Source organism: Notolepis coatsorum, assembly GCF_963971535.1.
Source record: "Notolepis coatsorum genome assembly, contig: SCAFFOLD_870, whole genome shotgun sequence".
NCBI classification, from domain to species: domain Eukaryota; kingdom Metazoa; phylum Chordata; class Actinopteri; order Aulopiformes; family Paralepididae; genus Notolepis; species Notolepis coatsorum.
This window is the reverse complement of record NW_028171313.1, coordinates 17,977-42,794: the sequence shown is the minus strand read 5'-3', so window position 1 is coordinate 42,794 and position 24,818 is coordinate 17,977. Positions and strand designations below refer to the sequence as shown.

The following is a 24,818-nucleotide window of genomic DNA, read 5'->3' as shown; positions in this document are numbered from 1 at the left end:
CTGTATGTCCTTGTTGCACCATGTAGGTATTTAAGTGTGGACTCTATAAGTTCCTGTATGTCCTTGTTGCACCATGTGGGTCTGTAAGTGTGGACTATATAAGCTCCTGTATGTCCTTGTTGCACCATGTGGGTCTGTTAGTGTGTGTAACTATGTCAAGCTTGCGCATAATGTACATGATTTCTCACAGTCAAATTCTGCATGCATTGCACCTGGTGAGAATTTCTCTCATTCACAGCGCAACCTCCTATAGAGCTATGAATTTGATTAAAGAAAAATAGCTCTTCTAGTATCAAACCCATAAAATTAATATAACTGCTCCCATATGACTCATATGACTGCAGCTGAATTCTTGTTGGGCAGCGTTAGTCACTTGGCACATTTCAATGAGCAGATGACTAATTCACTCCCATACATTTCAAAATGTGAGTCAGGTAATCATGAGTCATCATGAGTATTCTACCTGTTGTTTTGACTATTTTGGTTCTTGAAGCGGTATCTTTATACTGACGTTGAACCTTCTTCCCACCCTGTCAACAGATATGGTGAATAAGAGGAATACAGTCGTCACCGTACATTGATGTAGCTGACGTTGAGCTCCTTGGCAGTGTATCCCCGCTGCAGGTTGCGTCTCACGTACACGTCGTAGTCACGGACGATGCGCGTGATGATGTCGGAGGTGGAGATGCCCTCCGTCCGCTGGGTGGGGGCAAACATGCCTGTGGAACCAGGTGGCACAGGGGTCAGGAAGGTGAGAGGTGACGGAATACAGACAGAGACGCATAGAAAATAAATATATAATAATAAGATAATAAAAGATCAAATAAACGACAAGAGATAAAACACAAGGTAGTAACATATGTCGACAAAGTTATTGTGACCGAAACGTTGACCAACAACTCCTGTAGTCAACATCTATACCTGTATGTATGCTGCATGAACTTTTGGTCAAGGTCACTCTGACCCAGAACGTTCCATGTTTGTTGCAGGTTCTGACTTGGGATCAGCCTCTCTGCCACCTTTTCTAATAACTTTAAAAACGTATTTGGCCTTAAAAGCTGCACTAAGTTGTTCTGGGAGATACATTTTACTAAATATATATATATGGTATTTTCATAAGAAGGAACAGTATTTGAGGCTAGAGAGCTACCTATGAATTTAATGCTTCACTGTTGTTTACAATGGCAGGGCCGGCAATTTTGTAAACCATTTGCAGGCTCCCAAAACTGTATAGTTCACCTTTAATCACAAGACTCCAAATTACAGTTTGTGGGCCACTTTATCAAATGCCATCCAGGGCTTATAGATATCGATCATCATATATTTCATCAGAATTGTTTCATAATGTTGTGGATTAAGGCCATGAAAAGGAACTTTGTAGTCCTGAAACAAAGTGCACGTTCTCCGTCATTACGCCATAGTCCAAGGGTACTCTTGGTTACAAGTAGTCTTTTACGCCATAAGTTTTGCCTCAGGACTAAGTATTGACTGTATGCTTCGATGGAGGCAAAATGTCAATCAATGTCAATAAGCACATCATTTAGCCGTTGAGTCACTGACGGCTCATCAAGAAGACCTATTGGAGACCATGTAGACGCAATCATTATATTATGTGGTTATTCAACGTAACTGAATGTGCTCGAGTCCGCGGCATCACAAATTATCGGAAAACGTACAAATAGCACCTTTAACCCGTTAAACCCTAGCCATATTTGCAAAAGATTTGCCTAAAAGTACATACCCAAGTAAATTGAACCAAAGGAGAATACATTATTATTCGTTTACTTTTTTTTTATATCTTTGACGGTGAAAAACACCATGCTAACAATGACCAAAAGCAAATAGATGCCACTGAGCTCATTCAGCACCTTCTTGAGATAAAGTATAGTAAAAAGCTAAGCAAATGAACAAAGGGCAGATAATTTACAGGGATTTTTGTAGATACAGTAGTGAATTTTGCCATCCGGACACATGCTATATGAAATATGAATATAGAATATCAGGCCTATAAATGGTTTTATATGGTCAAGTGAAACGCCTAAGCAGTTAACGGCCCATATCCGGGCCCTCTTTAGGACGATGTGCCCACCGGCGCGACACGGCACTTTGCGAGCGTCTGTGCTTTTTATAAAACATATAATATATAGAATTAAAGCCCTATTTGTTGCCAATCGAATGCCACCTCACCCGACCAAATCTGTTCAGCGGTTCTCGAGTTACATGCCGATATGTCAGGTGTGCGACTTTGTACATGAGAGTCAGATTACCACTCCGGACTACCGAGGCTCTGCATCTGTCAATGATTCGCTGATTGCTAAATGTATTGGACAGGGTTGTAGCCAATGAGTGTAGCTTTCCAATGATACCCCACACGGGGTTGTGCGAATCAGGGATCTAGGTGAAAATTGATGAGCGAAAACAGGAATTCCATCGAAAGCCCTGGGTCTCCTCTTCCTTTTGACTACAACGAGTGCTTCCTGTGTATAAATCCTCAGATTTTCGATGCAATGCAGATATTTTAGTAGCTCATATTTAGCTAATAACACTAACAATCATTGCTAAACAAACGTGGTGCTGAGAATATACACTGTTTTGATAGGGTTAGGGTCTTTACCAGGGGTGTAAAAAGTACCCAGAAATTATACTTAAGTGAAAGTATGGGTACTGTCTCAAAATCTGACTCAAGTAAAAGTCAAAGTGTCTGGCTAAAAACACACTTGAGTAAAAGTAAAAAAGCCCTACTTTTAAATGTACTTAAGTACTAAAAAGTAAAAGTAATTTTTTTTTTAAAGGGATAGACCATGGGTCTCAAACTCATTCCATCATCAGCCAAGTTTTCATTTTAACTATACATTGCACCAGGTGAGTTAGTTGAAGAGGTGAGCCAATTAGTGAAATCATCAGCTGGTGTTTAGGCAAGGCTGGAATGAAACCAAGCATACACTCTGCCCACAATGGAATGTGTTCTGCGATAGACAATGCTGAAATGAAAGAACAGAGGACACTTTTTTTGCATTAAAATTATTTAATGCACTTCTCCATTGAAGGTAAACTAACATGGACAGCATTCACATCACAGCATGCATAATATCTCAATATTTAAAACAGAATGGTGTATCCTGAATAATATCACAATATTAACCACAGCATACTGGATTATCCTGAATCATATCACAATATTAAAGGCAGAATACTGGAGTACCCTGGATAATATCACTATATTAAAGACAGAATACTGGAGTACCCTGAATAATATCACAATATTAAAGACAGAATACTGGAGTACCCTGAATAATATCACAATATTAACCACAGCATAATGCGGATCTGACTGTCTATTCTTCTGATAGCAGGTGTTTAATCAAAGATCCCCGCTTTCTAGTGTTGCACAAGGACCAATCAGCATGGGTATGGGCGGGTTCATTTTCCATTGATGGGGATTTGATTGGCTGTTTACCTGCGGTCGCAGGATTAATAACGTTAACATTAGTTCGGCCAGAGAAACAATTAAAATATACTAATTAAAATGGTTGGACCTGTGAGATTTGTACTTTGTACTTTGTAGGTCTGCATTTTAAATGTAAGGAGTAAAAAGTATGTTTTTTTTCTCTGAAATGTAATGGAGTAAAAGTACAAAGTATACAAACCTAATAATACTCGAGTAAAGTACAAATCCCCCAAAACAGTACTTAAGTATTGTAACGAAGTACAATTACTCAAGTACTTTACACCCCTGGTCTTTACTCTTGGCTACATTTGAAAAATAAACACAACATGACTTAATACAAATGATCCATTTGTGCAACGTTTAATAAATCTTGGCGCTTAATGGGTTAAATACAAACTATGTTGCCTATACTCAATCTATACACATCTACTGCCTTCACTGCCTTACACTATAACCATAACCACCTACCTCAACCTACCCATAATAACACTGTAAGATAGTCATGTACAATAACACTGAATACTGAATATGTATCTATATCCGTATGAATACATCTGCATATATTCCTGTTTACATACGTGTATACTTACCCACTCTGTGCACTGAGTATTAGGGCTGTACCGAATGTAATATTTTTTTTTACATTTGAAGCTTCTATTGAAGTATTAGAACGAAGCTTCGAATGTCTGTCGTCATATTTTATGACTTAAAAGAAATATATATATATTTTTTTATATCCTCAAACTAAATCCTCAATTTGAATAAAGTGATTCATCTGATTAAATTAGTCTTTTTTTGTTTTATTAAATCAACTTTCTTTAACACATTCTGTGCCAAAAACGTAAAAAGTCGTTATTGGGCGCCGACGGTTGAGTGCCAAAAACGTAAAAAGTCCTTTTTGGATCGTTTGATCTTTTTACTTTGATCCCCGCTCTACAGACTTGCCCAGAGCGATCTGCATCATTTCCGACCATCCCCACACATTAGAACTGCAATGCCGATCGACTATCACCAGGTGGCGGTATCGTCTGTGTCTGAACTGCGATGGCTTGGGTTGAATCACTTTCATTTCTGCTTGGCCAGTGGCCATTCATTCATTCATTCATTCATTCATTCATTAATTCATTAATTCATTAATTCATTCACACTCCTCCTGCAGGGACATGGATTCACATTGATCGCCTAGAAATTCCATCGCCGAAGCGTATTTGACCATCGAAACGTGTATAGACATACACTGGTAATCGTGATGGCGATGCGATCACTTGGAATTATTCTTCTTGGAATACTTTCTAGGTAAGGTAAGGTACATTCTATGTCTATTTTACCGAATCTGAAACGTGTTTTTCTAACGATCACAGTTCTGTGTTTCACCAGACGAAAAACATGCTTGGCAAACATGATCATAGTTTTGAGTTAAAACGACCCCCCCCCCCCTTGATGATTTTGTGATGGTACTGTATATATATACATATCATATACCTTTGATTTGGGAGTACTCAGGGTATTTATCTCGCAATCTATAAAAAAATACTATTATCTTGGAAATGTGCGATGTTTAGCATGTAATAAACTACAAACTACAGCATGTGGAAACAAACTATTATTCCCATGCTGGACTACAAGTAATGTTTGTCAAAATGAGCCACACCGTGTCTCTACAGCTATAATACAGAAGACAAACACAGCTTCGCAAACATAGTGCAACGGCCACGGAAACTACTAGAAGGCTGGCATTCTAAGGGTAATGAGGGTAGTGATGGCAGAGAGGGGGATGAGAAGGAAGCTGACAATAGAGAGCATCCTGACTGGCAACATCACCTCCTGGTTTGGGAATAGCACTGCACAAGACCGTAGCAGACTACAAAGAGTGACATGTTCAGCCGAACGCACAATTGGAGGGGGGCTTCCCACCCTCCAGAACATTTACAACAAGCGGTGCAGGGGGAAGGCTAAGAGAATTATTAAGGACTCGAGCCACCCGAACAACTGCCTCTTTGAACTGCTGCGGTCAGGCAAGCGATACCGGAGTCTTAAGGCGAGCACAGAAAGACTCAGAAGAAGCTTCTATCCCCAGGCCATCAGGCTGCTAAACGAACAATAAACACTATGCAACAACCATCAAATGCACACACACCCACACGCACACACTCACTTAAACAAACAACACACTGCAGCACCCACTCTCCACACTTTAGATCACACAAACACACTTTATATTTATTGATAAAGGATTTGCACTACAACTTGTACACCTACTGTAAATTGTACCTAAATTGCACCTCATCCCATTTCTGCCTTGCACTATATAGTATTGTATATTTTTATTTTATTTTATTTATCCTTTATTTATCCAGGAATGTCCCATTGAGATACAAGATCTCTTCTTCCAGGGAGTCCTGACCAACACAGCACACAACAAGTTTCAACATAAAACAGGGCATTAAACAAAAAACATACAATTCAAATATAAATACAGAGGGTCATTTGTGCAGTGGCAAGGAGCATAATCACATCAACAATAGCATCAGGTAAAACAGTTACATGTTTCATAAAGGGCTAATCGTAGCATACCTTTAAAAGCATTCACAGTAGGAAGTGCCTGTAGACAAAGTTTCACTTGCAGCGTATTCCATAAAAAGGGAGCATAGTGGGAGAATGCAGCTTTACCAAGCTCTGACTGCATCAAAGGAACATTTAACAGCATCCCATTTGCTGCTCGTCTGGTATTAAAAAAGCAAGTATAAAAGGACAGAAGTCTGGAGATATATAAGGGCAGCTTACCTAGCAATGACTTAAGGATAAAAATCAACATGTGTGATTGTCTTCTTTGGTACAGAGAGGACCATCCTAATGACTGATACAAAGTGCAGTGGTGGGTGCGAGAGCCTGCACCTGTTACAAAACGTATGGCAGTATGGTACGCAGAATCCAGCTTTTTAAGCAGGGAGGAAGGAGCATGCATATAGATTACATCGCCATAGTCTAATACAGGCAGAAAGGAACTCTGCACAATTCTCTTCCTGGCTTCAGACGGGAAACATTTCTTTAACCGGAAGAAAAAGCCCAGTTTAGGTCTAAGTTTTCTCAGTAGGTTCCCAATATGAACATCAAAGGCCATCTTTTCATCAATCCATATGCCCAGATATTTATAGGATGCTACTTTGTCAAGGCATGTCCCTTCCAGTGTCAGAATCGGGGGGACAGCTGTATTAGCTCGAGAGCGAGAGAAGGTCATGTACTTGGTCTTTTTTGCATTAAGGACCAGTCTTAGCCTTAGCAAGGAGTGTTGTAGTGTATTAAAAGCATCCTGTAGAAGCTCTATGGCCTGAGTTAAAGAGGAAGCCACTGTGTAAACAACTGTATCATCGGCGTATAAATGAAAACGTGCTGGGTTTATCCCATTTCCTAGTTCATTTATAAAGATGGAAAATAAGACAGGGGCCAAAATAGAACCTTGTGGAACACCTTTGTTTACAGTAAGAGCAGCTGAGGTATAATCTTCTACTGAAACACACTGAGTTCTTTCAGATAGATAGTTTTTAAACCAGCTCAAAGCCATTTTACCAAGACCTATGCAGCCAAGCCTTTGCAGTAGCAATGCATGATCCACAGAATCAAAAGCTTTAGACAGATCAACAAACAATGCTGCACAGTGTTTTTTCTTGTCCAGTGCTTCAATTATGTCATTTGAGACTAGCATAGTCGCTGAAGTAGTACTATGGCCTGATCTGAAGCCTGACTGAGACTCGTTAAGAATATTATGGTCAGTTAGAAACTTTTTCAGTTGTTCGTTTACAAGAGATTCAAAGACTTTGGCCATTACAGACAGTCTGGAAATAGGGCGATAATTATTTAGGTCAGAGGGGTCTCCGCCCTTTAACAAGGGGAGAACCATGGCCGACTTCCATGAGCTAGGTAATTCACCAGCACAAAGACTGAGATTCAAAATAGAGGTTATGGGTTCTGCAATCAGACCTGCAGCAACTTTGAAGAAGAACGGCTCTATCTTGTCTGGGCCTGAAGATTTCTTTACATCTAGGCTCATTAAAGCTTTGTGAACCTGAGAGGTCAAGATGGGGGCAAAGGTGAACAGTTGATCAGGGTCAAGTGGCGGAGGACCTGGCTCTCCTTCTGCAGCGATCATCCCTGAGTTGCTAGAATCAAAGATTGAGCCAGCAGAAATAAAATGATTATTAAAGCTGTCTGCAATATCCATTTTGCCCTTGATTTCACTCTGATTTACCCTTAAGAGATCAGGAAGGCTGTTTGGAGTGATAGAACCTGAGGAGGATTTAACAAGTTTCCAAAACTTTGCAGGGTTATTCAAATTGTCATGAATTGCATTAAGATAGTAGGCACATTTAGAGTTTTTAATCAGCTTAGTGCATTTGTTTCTTAGTGTCCTATACAGATTCCAATCTAATGGAATATTCGATTTCTTTGCTTTAGCCCAGGCAGTGTCTCTCTGTCGAATGAGAGAGGACATAGAATCATTAAACCAGGGGTTATCTTTACCGCTTATCCTAGATGTCCTAAAAGGAGCATGCTTGTCACATATAGCCAAGAAGGTGGATTTAAAATAATTCCATGCTAACTCAACATCGGTCATAAGTGAAACAATGTGTAAATCACTATTAAAAACATCATGTAGAAACGCTTGCTCATCGAAATGTTTGAATCGTCTCTTATGAATGAAACGTGGCTTTCCTTTAGGGACCTTACAGGTTCTCACACAAGCAATTGCGCAGTGGTCGCTTATATCATTACAAAACGTGCCTACTGCGGAGAAATATTAGTACACTGCATAGTATTGTATATTATATGGTAACTCAGTTACGTCTATTCTGCATCGAACATTGTACATATGTCTATACTGAACACTGTGACCTCATTTTTTTTACTTCTAATTTACATGCTATACTATGTTATTTTATTTCATACTTATCTTGTCTTGCACAGTCTCTGGAGCGTAACAGTAAGAAGCATTTTGTATAAAAGTATTCTGTACTTCTGTATGACAACTATTAAAGAAACTTGAACTTGAACTTGAAGATGAGAAGCTCGTTCAGCCACAGACTCATACCCCCCCGACACTCAACTAACCGCCTCGGACAGTCCTTCATACCAGCGGCCATCAGGCTCCACAACAGGGGGCAGCGACTGCTGCCAGACATTGACCTAGGACTAATAGGAACCCAAGGAGGACAATAACACTACCTTAGGCATACTGCACCTTATGTGGATACTGTGATACTGTGAATAATGTATATTTCAGTGGATACTGTGATACTATGAATAATGTATATTTCAGTAGATAGTAAATTATAACACTACCTTATGCATACTGCACCTTATGTGACAGTGACACTGTGAATACTGTGAATATATTTTTCAGTTAGTTAGATAAATTGACCTATTTGTTTACACTGCTTGTGTTGTTTTTACTACCTGTACCCCCCCCCCTTCCCCCATGCTGCTATGATGCCTGAATTTTCCCAAGGGGATCAATAAAGGAATATCTTATCTTATCTTCTCTTATCTTAATGATAATCGAATAGCGTGGCAGTCAAAGTGTGAGTTTCGTCAACATAAATAATCCAATAAGGGCACGTTGGTACGAATAAGCATTGCAATAAGTGATGGTGACGTCTTATAGTATAATACTATAATATTAGTGTAGCCTAATCTTTATCTGCAACTGTGAAGAAAAACCCCATTGCTTTAAACAGAATGAATAGACACATACAAAAAATATATATAAAAAAATATAATTTTTTTATTTTATTTTATTAAAATAAAAAAATTCAATGTTGATTTAGAATTCGAATGTCAACATTATGATCGAAGCTTCAAAGCATTCGGTACAGCCCTACTGAGTATATGTATATATATATATATATATATATATATATATATATCTGTAAATAAATATGATTTTATACTCAGTCAAGGAGGGGAACTTCCATAAGAATGACAATATTGCACTCATAACAGTCCTCCTCAAAAAAGACAAAGACCCCACCGAGTGCGGTAGTTACAGACCTTTAAGCCTCCTCGGAACCGATATCAAACTGTACTCTAAGGTATTAGCCATCAGACTACAAAAGCATATGACGTCTTTAATTCATCCGGACCAAACAGGCTTCATAAGAGGCCGCCTGATCACTGATAACATAAGACGATTACTACACGTACTAGATGCTAACAAGGAAGACAACACACCTAAGGCGATGCTGTCCCTGGATGCAATGAAAGCTTTTGACAGGTTGGAATGGTCGTATCTATGGGCAGTGTTAGAAAGGATGGGGTTAGGAAAAGGATTCATTGATATGATTAAAGTATTATACAAAGACCCATCGGCCATGATTACAACAGGTACAATCACCTCCGAAATCTTTCCAGTATCACGGTCTTCCAGACAGGGTTGCCCCCTTAGTCCCGGACTATTCGATCTATCATTAGAGCCTTTAGCACAATATATAAGACAATCCCAATCCATAGAACCAATCGTAATCAAGGGCACACAACACAAAATTAGTTTATATGCGGACGACGTAATACTGTTCATGCAAAACCCCAACACCGCATTGCCTCATCTTCTCAAGTTGATTGAGGACTTTGGAGATTTATCGGGATTTAGGATAAATTGGCCGAAGTCGGCCTTCCTCCCACTTAACGCCCCTGCAAAAAGAAATATAACCCTCCCAGAAGAGATACCGATGGTAAAACACTTTAGATGTTTGGGAGTTGAAATATTCCCTACCATAAGCCAAACGGTGAAGCACAATTACATAAAAATCCAAAACAAAATCAAATACGACCTTGTCAGGTGGTCAAAACTTAAAAACTCAGTACAAGCACGGATATCAATAATTAAGATGGACGTCCTACCTAGAATCAACTTCTTCAGCTCAATGCTACCGTTACCCCCTCCAAAGGGTTACTGGAAAGAATTACACTCCTCCACATACAAATTTATTTGGAATAACAAACCACCACGTATAAAAAGATCCACCGCACAGAGAAACAAAGCAGACGGTGGTATGGCATTTCCAGATTTCCACCACTATTTTAAGGCATACACTTTAAGACCACTGACAACATGGTTTGATCCCCAAGCATCAGTATCCTGGAGAAATTTAGAAGAAAATATAGTAGCTCCACATAGGCTGAAGGACATAGTGTACACCAAATTATCAATTAAGCAATGCGAACGGAAATTTGGCCCCATAATCACTCATGCAATCCGGATATGGCGTGAAACACAAAAAAAAGACTCTATCCCACATAAATGGCATAATCATACTCCCTTATTCAATAACAATGCACTCTTGATTGGAAAACAACCTATAGGATTCCCTAGATGGGAAAAGCAAGGCATACACACATTAGGAGACGTTTTCAACAAACAGGGTTTTTGTAGTTTTGATGAGATATGCAAAAAATTTAATCTCACCAAGTCCTCATATTATTTTTACGCACAGTTATTGGCATGTTTGAAGGCTCACGGTGTTCCATTAAGGATACCAATTGTGCACCACAGATACCACAAATTCTTCTATGAAAGAGAGACATCGAGAGGTTTTGTTTCAGATTTTTATCATCAATTACTAACGGCCTCGTATGAAACCCTACATCTGGACTCAGTCTGGAGGAGGGATATACCAGACCTGGAGATAGACTTTGACTGGCAAGAAGCCTGGGCAAATGTACGCCTTGCATCAAGGAACCCGGACCATCAACAAATCAATCTTAACTATATTCACAGGACATACTTAACTCCTATAAGACTGAACAAAATGGGTCTTAAACAAGACTCCAAATGCTCCTTATGTACAAATGGGGACGAAGGGACATTTATGCACATGTACTGGGACTGCCCACCAGTTAAGATATTTTGGAAAGAAGTGACCCAGCAATTGTCAAATCTCTTAACTCTGGATATACCTGTACACCCCTCTGTATTACTGCTGAATGATGTCTTTGAGCATGCAGTACCTCCACAGCTAAAGAGATTGGTTTTATCCGGTATCACAGTGGCTAAAAAGCTGATAGCATCACGATGGTTTCAACCGGAAAAAATTTGCCGTAAGGTCTGGATTCTTACATATCTCGATGTGATTTATCAAGAAATATCAACAGCTAGAATTTTGGGTCTCAATGAATCCAAAATGGCAATGTGGTTAGAAGTGGTGGAGAGAATAAAAGCCAGCATATAATGGTAGTGTCTGGTTAGGAACAAATTATAATGGTTGGATTATCCAATGGGGGGTCCGGGAGAGGGGGGTACGAGCTGGAGCATATGTGTATTTGTATATCCTATTGTGTGTTGTCATGTTTGTTTATGTGTTTGTTTAAAAAATAATTAAAAAATAAAATACAAAAAAATATATATATATATCTGTATATATCCCATACCTACTCTTATTAGTTATACCACTGGCGAGTATGGCTTACTTGTTAAACTGTATATTACACACCTGTCCTGTATAAATGTGATGCACTTTACTGTTACCTTGCACTCTGGTTAGATGCCAACGTCTTTCCATTGTACTGTACGTGTGTGGTATGAGGACAATACATTTAAATCTAATCTAATCTAAAGGACTTTCAGAGAGGCAGGGTGGACCTCCTTTATAGGAGGTGTGGCCCATCTGGACTATTCAATGATAAGAGGAATCATTGGCACACTGGGTTCTCCTGGTTGTCATGGTAACCTACCAGCATCTTTGATATGCTTGTAGACATCGTCGCTGCCCGCCGAGGAGTATGGGATATCATCGTGGGCCACAAAGTCGATCTGGAGAGAAGAGCATCAGGTCAACCAGAAGCATGATGCATGACGCATGACACATGACCCATGACGCATCACGCATCACACATGACAGGTGGCGCAGCATGACACATGCCAGATGACACATGACACATGACACATGACGCATGACACATGACGCATGGCACATGACGCATGACCCATGCCGCATGACACATGACAGATGACGCATGCCAGATGACACATGACACATCACGCATCACACATGACAGGTGACGCATGCCAGATGACACATGACACATGACACATGACAGATGATGCATGGCACATGACGCATGACCCATGACACATGACAGATGACGCATGACACATGACGCATGACACATGCCAGATGACGCATCAAATCAAATCAAATTTATTTATAGGGCCCGACAACACACGTTAATGTCCCCATGGGCCGTACAGGTCTTCTTTAAACAAGTCAAGAAGAAAACATAACAATAAGTCAAGAACAGAACAAGAACACTATGGTCCAAAAATGTTTAGATGAATGCAAATAAATGAAAGAATGCAAGCACTCCCAGACATACCCCACGCGAAGGTAAGGAAAAACTCACTAAAACCTAACAATAGGGAAAAAAGCTCCACAGGCAGTGTGGAGGAGAGAAACCTTAGAAGGGCCATTCAAGGGGGGATCTCCCTTCTTAGATGTTGGTGATAGTAGTGTTGCAGACGGACAGTTGGTAAGCATGCACTCATGTGTGTGGTGAAACACAGATGAGTGCATGCAATAGCAACTGTACATTTTGAAAGATTAAAGATAGAGCTAATAGCGATAGCAACTGAACATTTTGAAAGATTAAAGATAGAGTTGATAGCGGATCTATTTGAGGCACAGGGGCGGCGCAAAGAGGGTCACGTCCTCCCCGTCTTAGTCACGGGACGCATGACACATGACACATGACACATGACGCATGACACATGGCGCATGACACATGACGCATGACACATGACACATGACACACACCCAGTATATTAGTTAATTGATTGAAATTGATTTTATTGATGTAGTCAATAAACTTGGAGCATGTCTTATCATTACCCCGCCCCTTTGCCTCTCTGTGATGTATGTCAAGAACTCCACTCAGCTAAATTATAATTTGAGTGAATTATCTCCAAATCACTACGTTCAGATTTAGAGTGAATAAAGCAGTAGCGAGAATTCTGGCTTGCTAGGCTATCGTCCTAAAGCGTAGCCATTATGGATATTGCTTTCTAGCCTGAAAAGACGAGTCATTCTATATATTATTGTGATTGGAGGATCAAGAAAAGAGGGTGGTGTTTGAGATACGTAGACTTCCGGTTTAGCTACAATATGTAGCGCACGCATTTGGTAACAGCTCCGCTCCCGTCACCGCTAATTTCATTCAAAAACATTATTTTAACAAATACCAAAGAGATTAAACCACATCGTATGTATTGATAGGAACTCCTACTAACTATATCAAAAGACATAAAGACTCAACATGGGGGGTAAGCAGGGAGCGAAATTAACTTTTTGACTCTCCGGCCAGTGGCGGGTAGATGGGAAGAATCTAGCCGCCAAGCATATTTCTTATCTGCCAACTTTTTTTTGATAAAAAAAAAATTATTATTATTTTATAATTTTCTTTTAATAAATATATTATATAATCATACTTGTGATTGTGTTATCTGCGAGACATCGCCACCTCGCTGTCTGCAAACAGCTCCACTGTCTGTGTATACTCGAGTGGCCTCCAGCTCCAGCAAGGATTCTCCGGCGCTGCAGCTGGACCCTAAACGCTACATTCAGCAAAAGGATTCTCCTGAGCTACAGCTGGTCCCTATTCAGCAACGATGTAAGCCAGGGACTCAAATACGCATGTTGTTGTAGGACATTGATGTCAGGAGCTTTCTGTAGCTACTGCTGGATGGCGTTGGGACAACGCCTCAGTGAACTATTTAGTTTACTGCGACATTTCGTAGTGACTAGTGAGCTACCTAGCCAACGGAGGTATTATGCACTGGACTATTGCTGGAGCATTTGTTGATGTCGGGAGCTATCCGTAGCTAGCCGGCTGGATAACGTTACACAATGCCTCATGTATTAAACTAAGTGAATAGTTGACTGGGTCATTTTGTAACGGTAGCTAACGTTATCGCCACCACGCAACAAGTCAAAATGCTCGCTATCTGCAAACAGCTCCACTGTCTGTGTGTATACTCGAGTAGCCTCCAGCTCCAGCAAGGATTATCCGGCGCTGCAGCTGGACCCTACTGGAGCTAACGTGTACTAGGTAGCTACCTATCCAACGGAGGTATTATGCACTACTAGACTTGCTGGAGCATTTGTTGATATCGGGAGCTATCAGTAGCTAGCCGGCTAGATAACGGACAATGCCTCAGTATTAAACTAAAAGTGAATAGTTGACTGGGTAATTTTGTAACGGTAGCTAACGTTAGAGCAGTCAGCAGACTGCCCGGCCCGACTCTAGCCTCTCTGTTTACATGGGGTTGGGAGGGGCTGGAGGAGGGAGGAGCAGCGCGTTGCATGTCTGTGTGCTTGAGACAGCGAGTGAGAACTCCGCTAAGAATTGGATCATGTTATTCGATCGGTTTTCACATGACTATTTCGTTGGCCGCCACATGGCGGACAGACCTCTCAGTCCCACCCGCCAAATGTAAAATCTGCCCGCAAATGGCGCTTGGCGGGCTTTAATTTCGCTCCCTGGGGGTAAGGATGAGAAAAAGGGTAGAAAGAAACAAGAAGCAGCAAATCCAACGGCGACGATTGATACACGATCCAAGAAAACAACAGGCGACGCGCCGGCAGATCCGCTGTTGACAACCCCCGATGGGAATATAACGGAGAATATACCGGGTCCATCGGCGACTGGCTCCGAGAGGGAGACAATAGAGGACATAACGGGAACGACAGGAAAAAGTAGCGTGAAGGACAAAGCAGAGGATATTGAGAAGATAATAGCCAACAAATCCATCGGCCCCATCACTGCACCTACAATATCAACTGGCACTGGCAGTGTAATTACACAACCCGACTTCAACTCCCTGACTAGCCTGATTAAGGATCTGATTAAGGAACAGATGGTAGCTTTCAAAGTACACGTCGCACACATCGATGCTAAATTCGAAGAAGTTATGGAAGCGGTCGCTGTACAGTCCGTGCGAATCACGACAGTGGAGAATACGGTGACAGAAATTACACGGGCAGTCAAAGAGAACGAGAAGATCGTCAACGATGGTTTGACAGAGGTAACGAAGGAGATAAAAAAGGTGGAAGAGGCATGTCGGATAAAAATACAAGAAGTTAAAGATGAAGCGATGGAGAGGCTACTCGAAACGCAACGTTACTACAGGCGAAATAACATCCGCATTGTAGGACTTGATGAATCAGTCAATTGCACAGACGACAAGTTTCCAACAGTGTTATCAGAGATTTTGGGTAACAACATTCTAACCACAGAGCTGATAGTGGACCAATGTTACAGAATCGGTACTCGGGATCAAAGAGGCAACGGTCCAAGAGTCATCATTGTTACTCTGCACAAGACGGCAATAAGAGATGACATCATCAGAATTGCACGCAACCAAAGGGGAAAGCTGAAACATGGTGAAAATTCAATATTTATCTACGAGGATCTTTGCAAAGAGGCCATCGCTCAGCGTTTCCCCTACAAGGAGGTGATGCAGAAATTGTTCAAGTGTGGCCACAAACCAAGGCTAATATACCCGGCTCTATTATCGATCGTGGGTAGAGACGGCCGTAGGGAAGGATTACGCACGCCTAAAGCCGCCGAGGAATACTTGAATCTACATGGAGCAGATCCCCCAGGGCAGAACGAAACACTGTCTAGCAAAAGATAAGCCTACTCATCTCTCTCTTTCTCTGTGTATCTCAGTATTAGAATGACTTTATCCGGGCTCAACAAAAGTAGCAGATGATATGCATGCCGACAACACCAAGGCACAATGTGTATAATATGGTTCGTAATGCATTATATTTACAGACTTCTGGTCTCCGTGGAGTAGGGCTGGGCGATATAACGATAACGATAAATATCGCGATATATTTTAATAATCGATATCGAATATCGAAATAAAAAAAAAATCGAAAAATCGTTTTTTTTTTTTTGTGACCTGCAACAGGGCAGTGGACAGGCTTGTCTTTCTTGCCTGCAACTTAAAGTAATGGCTTTGCTTGTCCAAATGACAATACTGACCAAATTGAGATTTATTTTTCTCTTGTCCATTTATTTTGTTTGCTTTCTAATTTAAAATACATTTAGAAACCGTCTGTACACAGTAGGCTATGTGTGCTAGCAGAGCTAGACTCCAGTCACGAGTCACGGTGCACATGTGCAGTGGTTTGTCCACCAAAAAAGCGCCAAAAGATCGAAAATAAACTAACAGAGCCAGAACTGTTCAACTCCTCTGGAGCCACAGCCAGCAGAGAAGCCGGTTTACTTTAGCTTTTAAACCAGCTGCAGCCTGAGAACTGGAGTGTGAGGGGATGTAACACTAAAGATGGCGGCAACGACAAAGAATTGCTGCAAAATAAACATACATCTGTTGTTAAAAAAAAAAAAAAAATTATACTTATAACAATTCGATAATTATTGATATCGAGAAATAAAATAAAATTATCATATCGTTATCGCGATATGATTTTTTTCCATATCGCCCAGCCCTACCGTGGAGACAAGAATATATCATTGACACTATGAACAATCTGGAATATTCTGGGCTCATCGCTCGACTGCTCTGGGTCACTAAGAAATATCCCGAAAATAATAGTAGTCATGAACCCTGGGTAGGAAGATCATTCTGGAACATAATAGCAGTCTGTTAGTATATACTAGTGTATTCTACAACCTTCTAGAATATAATGCACCATTACAACGAAGGCCTGCAACTCTAACATTAACATCCGGTGTGTATAAGCATAAACATATGATCAATTGACTGAAGTTTAATCAGGCCTTAATAAGGCTTTAAAAAAAATCAGCCACACCTAAACGTATGAGCACAACAAGGTTATTCTAATAATTTAAATAATCACTCCACTGATGTAGAGATTGGCACAATGTAGCTCCAAAAGTCTCTGTTTTTCTCTTTTATCTATTTATTCAATTCTGTTCTAGTGGTTTCTCCACGTTGAGTTTTATTTTAGCTCTCACTCCTTTTTTTCTTTTTTATCTTACATTGTTCTTTCCCATTGTTCTTCATATTAAGGTGTTAGTGTTTCTCTACAATCTTTTCCTTTTTCTGATGTTTCCTACATAAGTTAGTAGAAGGTTCAAATGAATATATCAATGAAGGTATATTCTTTTTTTTCATTTTTCATAATATTTCATTACAGTAAGGGAAGGCGCAAGACCAAAAGCGACATTCTATTGAATTAGAATGAAAATGTTAGATCCTATGGCAATTAGCATAGGAAGATTAGGATTACAAAGCTCAGTTTGGGCAATCCGGTGGCCTAAGGGAGGGAGTCATACGCGGAGGATGTGTTTATGGAACACAGGCCTGTACGACTCTCTGGGAGAGGGGAAAAAAGGGGATTTTTATTTGTATATATATATGTTTTTAAGCTCGGCTCTCAACAGGACCTCAATAATTGGATGTACATCTATTGTAGCTTCGCACTCCAGAAGCATTACCAAAAACTACACAAAAACATGTATAGATTATGGCTAGTTTGAATATAATGATATGGAACACTGGTGGGATAAATAAACAACACAAACGCAAAAGCGTGCTTACACTGATGAAAAAAGAACATTTGGACGTGGCTCTACTAAGCGAAACGCACATTTTAGAGGAAGACATAGATACGTTAGCGGATAACACATATCATAATATTAGTCACTCTTCTTTTGGTACGAGAACTCGAGGTGTAGCCATAGTCGTTAGACGTAAGTTAAATATTGAATTAAAGGGAGTATGGTCGGATGCAGATGGGCGTATAACTATAGCTAGGATTGTACACAATAACAGGAAAATAGCGTTGGCAGCGGTATATGCCCCAAATTTGTACGAAGAGGGTTTCTTCTCTACACTAACCAATGCAATGTTAAACCTTCCCGATTACTCTTCTTTTTTATTTTATATATTTTTTATTATTATTGCAGAACAAAAATTATTAAAAGTCAGTACTCAACACACAATGCATAATGAAACTTTCAGTAAAGGTGGTTAAAATACATGCAAGTACAGAAACAAGATAAAACAAAAATAGTCTATAATAACATTTTAACCGTATACAGTGTATATCCAGCGAAATTACAATTATATAAATGTTAGTATAGAATATACCCCTAATACCTATTTTCTAAAACCCTACACACATATGCTCCAGCTCGAACCCCCCCCTCTCGGACCCCCTCTTGGATAGTACCTCCATTATCCCTCACTCCTAACCAGACACTACCATTATAAGCTAGCTTTTATTCTCTCCACCACTTCTACCCACATTGACATTTTGGATTCATTGAGACCCAGAATTCTTGCTGTAGATATTTCTTGATATATCACATCGAGATATAAACCACACTTTCCGGCACATTTTTTCCGGTTGAAACCAGCGTGATGCGATCAGTTTTTTAGCTACTGTGATACCCGATAAAACCAATCTCTTTAATTGTGGATTCACTGCAAACTCAAAAACATCATTCAATAGTAATACCGAGGGGTGTACAGGTATATTCCAAGATACGAGTATTGATAATTGTTGGGACACATCTTTCCAGAATGCCTTAACTGGTGGGCAGTCCCAATACATGTGCATAAATGTTCCTTCGTCCCCGTTTGTACATTGGGAGCATTTGGAGTCTTGTTTAAGCCCCATTTTGCACAGCCTTATAGGAGTCAAGTATGTCCTGTGAATATAGTTCAGATTGATTTGTTGATGATCCGGGTTCCTTGATGTAAGTCGGACATTTGCCCAGGCTCCTTGCCAATCAAAGTCATTTTCCAGGTCTGGTATATCCCTCCTCCAGACAGTGTCTAGTTGAAGGGTTTCATACGAGGACGTTAGTAATTGATAATAAAAACCTGATACAAAACCTCCCAATGTTTCTCTTTCATAGAAAAATTTGTGGTATCTGTGGTGTTCAATTGGTATGAGTAATGGAACACCGTGAGACCTCAGACAAAGTCGTAACTGTATGTAAAAAAGCCATGTGGACTCGGTGAGGTTAAACTTTGTGCATATTTCGACATAACTACAGAGGCCCTGGTTATTAAAAATATCCCCTAATGAGTGTATGCCTTGCTCTTCCCATATAGGGAATCTTATAGGGCGTTTTCCCATTAAGAGTGCATTGTTATTGAATATGGGAGTGTGATTATGCCATTCTTGAGGGTTAGGATATTTCTTTTGTGTTTCCCGCCATGTTCTGATTGCATGGGTAATTATGGGGCCAAATTCCCGCTCACAATGCTTGATTGAAAGTTTAGTGTGTGCTATGTCTTTCAGTCTCTGTGGGGCTACTATGTTTTCTTCTAATTCTCTCCAAGATACCAAAGCCTGGGGGTCAAACCATATTTTCAATGGTCTTAATGTGAAAGCCTTAAAATATTGTAAAAAATCTGGAACTGCCATGCCACCGTCTGCTTTATTTCTCTGTGCGGTGGATCTTTTTATGCGAGGTGGTTTGTTATTCCAAATAAATTTGTATGTGGAGGTTTGTAATCTTTTCCAGTAGCCCTCTGGAGGAGGTAACGGAAGCATTGAGCTGAAGAAATTGATTCTTGGTAATACATCCATTTTAACTATTGATACCCTTGCCTGTACTGAGTTTTTAAGTTTTGCCCACCTGTCCAGGTCGTCTTTGATTTTGTTCTGTATTTTTGTGTAATTGTGCTTCACCGTTTGTCTTATGGTGGGAAATATTTCCACACCCAAGCATCTAAAATGTTTGACCATGGGTATCGCACCTGGGAGGGTTGTGTTTTTTTTTGCACGGATGTTAAGAGGAAGAAAAGCCGACTTCGGCCAATTTATTTTAAATCCCGATAAATCACCAAAGTTCTCTATCAACTTGAGTATATGCGGCAATGTGTTGTTGGGGTTTTGCATGAACAATATTACGTCGTCCGCATATAAACTAATTTTATGTTGTGTGCCCTTGATTACTATTGGTTCTATGTGTTGGGATTGTCTTATAAATTGTGCTAAAGGTTCTAATGATAGATCGAATAGTCCGGGACTAAGAGGGCAACCCTGTCTGGCAGAGCGTGATACCGGAAAGATATCGGAGATGAATGTACCTGTTGTAATCCTGGCCGATGGGTCCTTGTATAGTACTTTAATCATATCAATGAATCCTTTTCCTAACCCCATCCTTTCTAATACTGCCCATAGAAACGACCATTCCAGCCTGTCAAATGCTTTCATAGCATCCAGGGATAGCATCGCCTTAGGTGTGGTGTCCTCTTTGTCTGCATCTAGTACGTGCAGTATTCGCCTTATGTTATCATTGATCAGGCGACCTTTTATGAAGCCTGTTTGGTCCGGATGAACTAAAGACGTCATATGCTTTTGCAATCTGATGGCTAATATCTTAGAGTACAGTTTGACATCGGTTCCGAGGAGGCTTAAAGGTCGGTAACTACCGCACTCAGTGGGGTCTTTGTCTTTTTTGTGAAGAACTGAAATGAGTGCGATATTTTGGTGTTTATGGAAGCTCCCCTCTTTGACTGAGTATAAGATCATATTTAGTAATAAGGGTCCAAATATGTCCCAGCAAGAAATGTACATTTCTGATGGGATACCGTCAATTCCCGGAGCCTTACCGTTTTTCATTCCGGATATGGCCTTCTTGAGTTCTTCTAATGTGATCGGTGCTTCTAACTGTTTAGCGTCGTCCTCCGAAAGTTTAGGGAGAGTAATTTGATTAAGATATGTGTCTAATTTGTTTTGATCAAAGGTCGTTTCTGAATTATACAAATCGGAGTAGAATTCTTTGAATGTATCGTTTATTATTTTGGGGTCTGTTACAAGAGCTTGTTGTTTTCTAATGGCAGTTATATCTGCAAATTTTGCATTAATTCTTAATCGCATGGCTAATAGGTGACTAGGTTTAGAACCTTGGAAATACTGCTGTTGTCTTGTGCTGCGTATTTGCAATTCCGATTTTTGTCTGTATATTGCTTTGATCTCTGTCTTTAGCATGTTAACTTGGTTTTCTAGTCTAGTAGAGTTGTTGTATTTTAAAGAATTAAAAAGCGTTGAGTAAAGCGTTTCCATTTCAGACAGTTTTGTGCATTGATTTTTGCGCATTATGGAGGAAAATCTATCCGTGAAATCCTTGATCATACCCTTTACCGACATCCATAATATTCTGGGGTCTTGCTCCGCGTTTGCATTATCCCGTAGGAATACTGTGAGAGCTTCTTTAATTTGTGTAATGAATTCCTTGTTGTTAAGCAGCATAGAATTAAAACGCCATCTTGGGGCCCGGGAAGATAGTGTACCAAATGTTGCTTTCAGGATTAAGTAGCAGTGATCTGATAGCGCATTGGGTGTCATTTCCACTTCATATTTATCAAATATTCTCGGGGATGCAAAGACGTAATCAATTCTGGATAGTGTGTTGTGTCTCGCCGAACGACAGGAGTACTTACGGGTCATGTATAATAGGTGCGGATTTTAATGCCATTTGGAATCCAAGGATGGACAAATCTTACCTCGCCTTTTCCAGCGAACAAAATAATTCATTCTAAAGCATTAAAGGATTGGTCGAAGATTACAGGTGTAAATGACTTATGGCGTTCACTTAATCCCACGACCCGAAAGTACTCTCGTCGATCGGCGAGACATAACACATTATCCAGAATAGATTATGTCTTTGCATCCCCGAGACTATTTGATAAATATGAAGTGGAAATGATACCCAATGCACTATCAGATCACTGTTATTTACTCCTAAAAGGAACATTTGGTATACTATCTTCCCGAGCCCCAAGATGGCGTTTTAATTCGATGCTGCTTAATAACAAGGAATTCATTACACAACTCAAAGAAGCTCTTATAGTATTCCTACAGGAGAATGCAATCTCGGTGCAAGACCCCAGAATAATATGGATGTCGGTAAAGGGAATGATCAAGGATTTCACTGATAGCTTTTCCTCCAAAATGCGCAAGAATCAATGCACAAAACTGTCTGAACTGGAAACGCTTTACTCAACGTTATTTAATTCTTTAAAATACAACAACTCAACTAGACTAGAAAATCAAGTTAACGTACTAAAAATAGAGATCAATGCCATATACAGACAACAATCGGAAATACAAAAATACGCAGCACAAGACAACAGCAGCACTCCCAAGGTTCTAAACCTAGTCACCTATTAGCCATGCGATTAAGAATTAATGCAAAATTTGCAGATATAACTACCATTAGAGCACAACAAGTACTTGAAACAGACCCCAAAATAATAAACGATACATTCAAAGAATTCTACTCCGACTTATATAAATCAGAAACGACCTTCGATCAAAATAAAATGGACACATATCTTAATCAAATTATTCTCCCTAAACTTTCAGAGGATGACGCTAAACAGTTAGAAACACCGATCACACTAGAGGAACTCTAGAAGGCCATATCCGAAATGCAAAGTGGTAAGGCTCCTGGAAGAGACGGTATCCCACCAGAAATGTACCTTTCTTGTTGGGACATAATTGGACCCTTATTACTAAATATCATCTTATACTCAGTCAAGCAGGGGAACTTCCATAAAAACGACAATATTGCACTCATATCAGTCCTTCTCAAAAAAGACAAAGACCCCACCGAGTGCGGTAGTTACAGACCCTTAAGCCTCCTCGGAACAGATATCAAACTGTACTCTAAGGTATTAGCCATCAGATTACAAAAGCATATGACGTCTTTAGTTCATCCGGACCAAACTGGCTTCATAAGAGGTCGCCTGATCACTGATAACATAAGACGAATACTGCACGTACTAGATGCAGACAAGGACGACACCATACCTAAGGCGATGCTGTCCCTGGATGCTATGAAAGCCTTTGACAGGCTGGAATGGTCGTATCTATGGGCAGTATTAGAAAGGATGGGGTTAGGAAAAGGATTCATTGATATGATTAAAGTATTATACAAAGACCCATCGGCCATGATTACAACAGGTACAATCATCTCCAAAATCTTTCCGGTATCACGCTCAGCCAGACAGGGTTGCCCTCTTAGTCCCGGACTATTCGATCTATCATTAGAGCCTTTAGCACAATATATAAGACAATCCCAATCCATAGAACCAATCGTAATCAAGGGCACACAACATACAATTAGTTTATGCGGACGACGTAATATTGTTCATGCAAAGCCCCAACACCACATTGCCTCATCTACTCAAGTTGATTGAGAACTTTGGTGATTTATCGGGATTTAAGATAAATTGGCCGAAGTCGGCTTTCCTTCCACTTATCACCCCTGCAAAAAAAGATATAACCCTCCCAGGTGAGATACCTATGGTAAAACATTTTAGATGCTTGGGAGTGGAAATATTCCCCACCATAAGACAAACGGTGAAGCACAATTACACAAAAATACAAAACTAAATCAAAGACGACCTTGACAGGTGGGCAAAACTTAAAAACTCAGTACAGACAAGGATATCAATAGTTAAGATGGATGTACTACCTAGAATCAACTTCTTCAGTTCAATGCTACCGTTACCCCCTCCAGAGGGTTACTGGAAAAGATTACACTCCTCCACATACAAATTTATTTGGAATAACAAACCACCATGTATAAAAAGATCCACCGCACAGAGAAATAAAGCAGACGGTGGCATGGCATTTCCAGATTTTTTCCACTATTTTAAGGCGTACACATTAAGACCATTGACAACATGGTTTGATCCCCAAGCATTAGTATCCTGGAGAAAATTGGAAGAAAACATAGTAGCCCCACATAGACTGAAGGACATAGCATACACTAAACTACCAATCAAGCACTGTAAGCGGAAATTTGGCCCCATAATTACCCATGCGATCCGGATATGGCGTGAAACACAAAAAAAATATCCCAACCCACAAAAATGGCACAATCACACTCCCTTATTCAATAACAATGCACTCTTAATTGAAAAACGTCCTATAAGATTCCCTATATGGGAAGAGCAAGACATACACTCATTAGGGGATGTTTTTAACAACCAGGGTTTTTGTAGTTATGGAGAAATATGCACAAAATTTAATCTCACCAAGTCCACATGGCTTTTTTACATACAGTTACGGCTATGTTTGAAGTCTCACTGTGTTCCATTAGACATACCAATTGAACACCACAGATACCACAAATTCTTCTATGAAAGAGAGACATCGAGAGGTTTTGTTTCAGGTTTTTATCATCAATTACTAACGTCCTCATATGAAACCCTCCAACTAGACTATCTGGAGGAGGGATATACCAGACCTGGAAAGTGACTTTGATTGGCAAGGAGCATGGGCAAATGTCCGACTTACATCAAGGAACCCGGACCATCAACAAATCAATCTTAACTATATTCACAGGACATACTTGA

General features: G+C 40.1%; 1 protein-coding gene across 1 annotated transcript in view; it reads right to left on the bottom strand.

The window, feature by feature from the left end:
- Nucleotides 1-24,818, bottom strand: part of LOC311248290 (choline-phosphate cytidylyltransferase A-like) — a 64,159-nt gene that overhangs the window by 26,578 nt on the left and 12,763 nt on the right. The window contains exons 4-5 of the mRNA XM_084339198.1: nt 12,173-12,251; nt 577-719 (exon numbers count right to left, since the gene is read on the bottom strand). Of these exons, the coding sequence (XP_084195324.1) occupies nt 577-719; nt 12,173-12,251 (222 nt within the window). The remainder of the gene's footprint in view (nt 1-576; nt 720-12,172; nt 12,252-24,818) is intronic.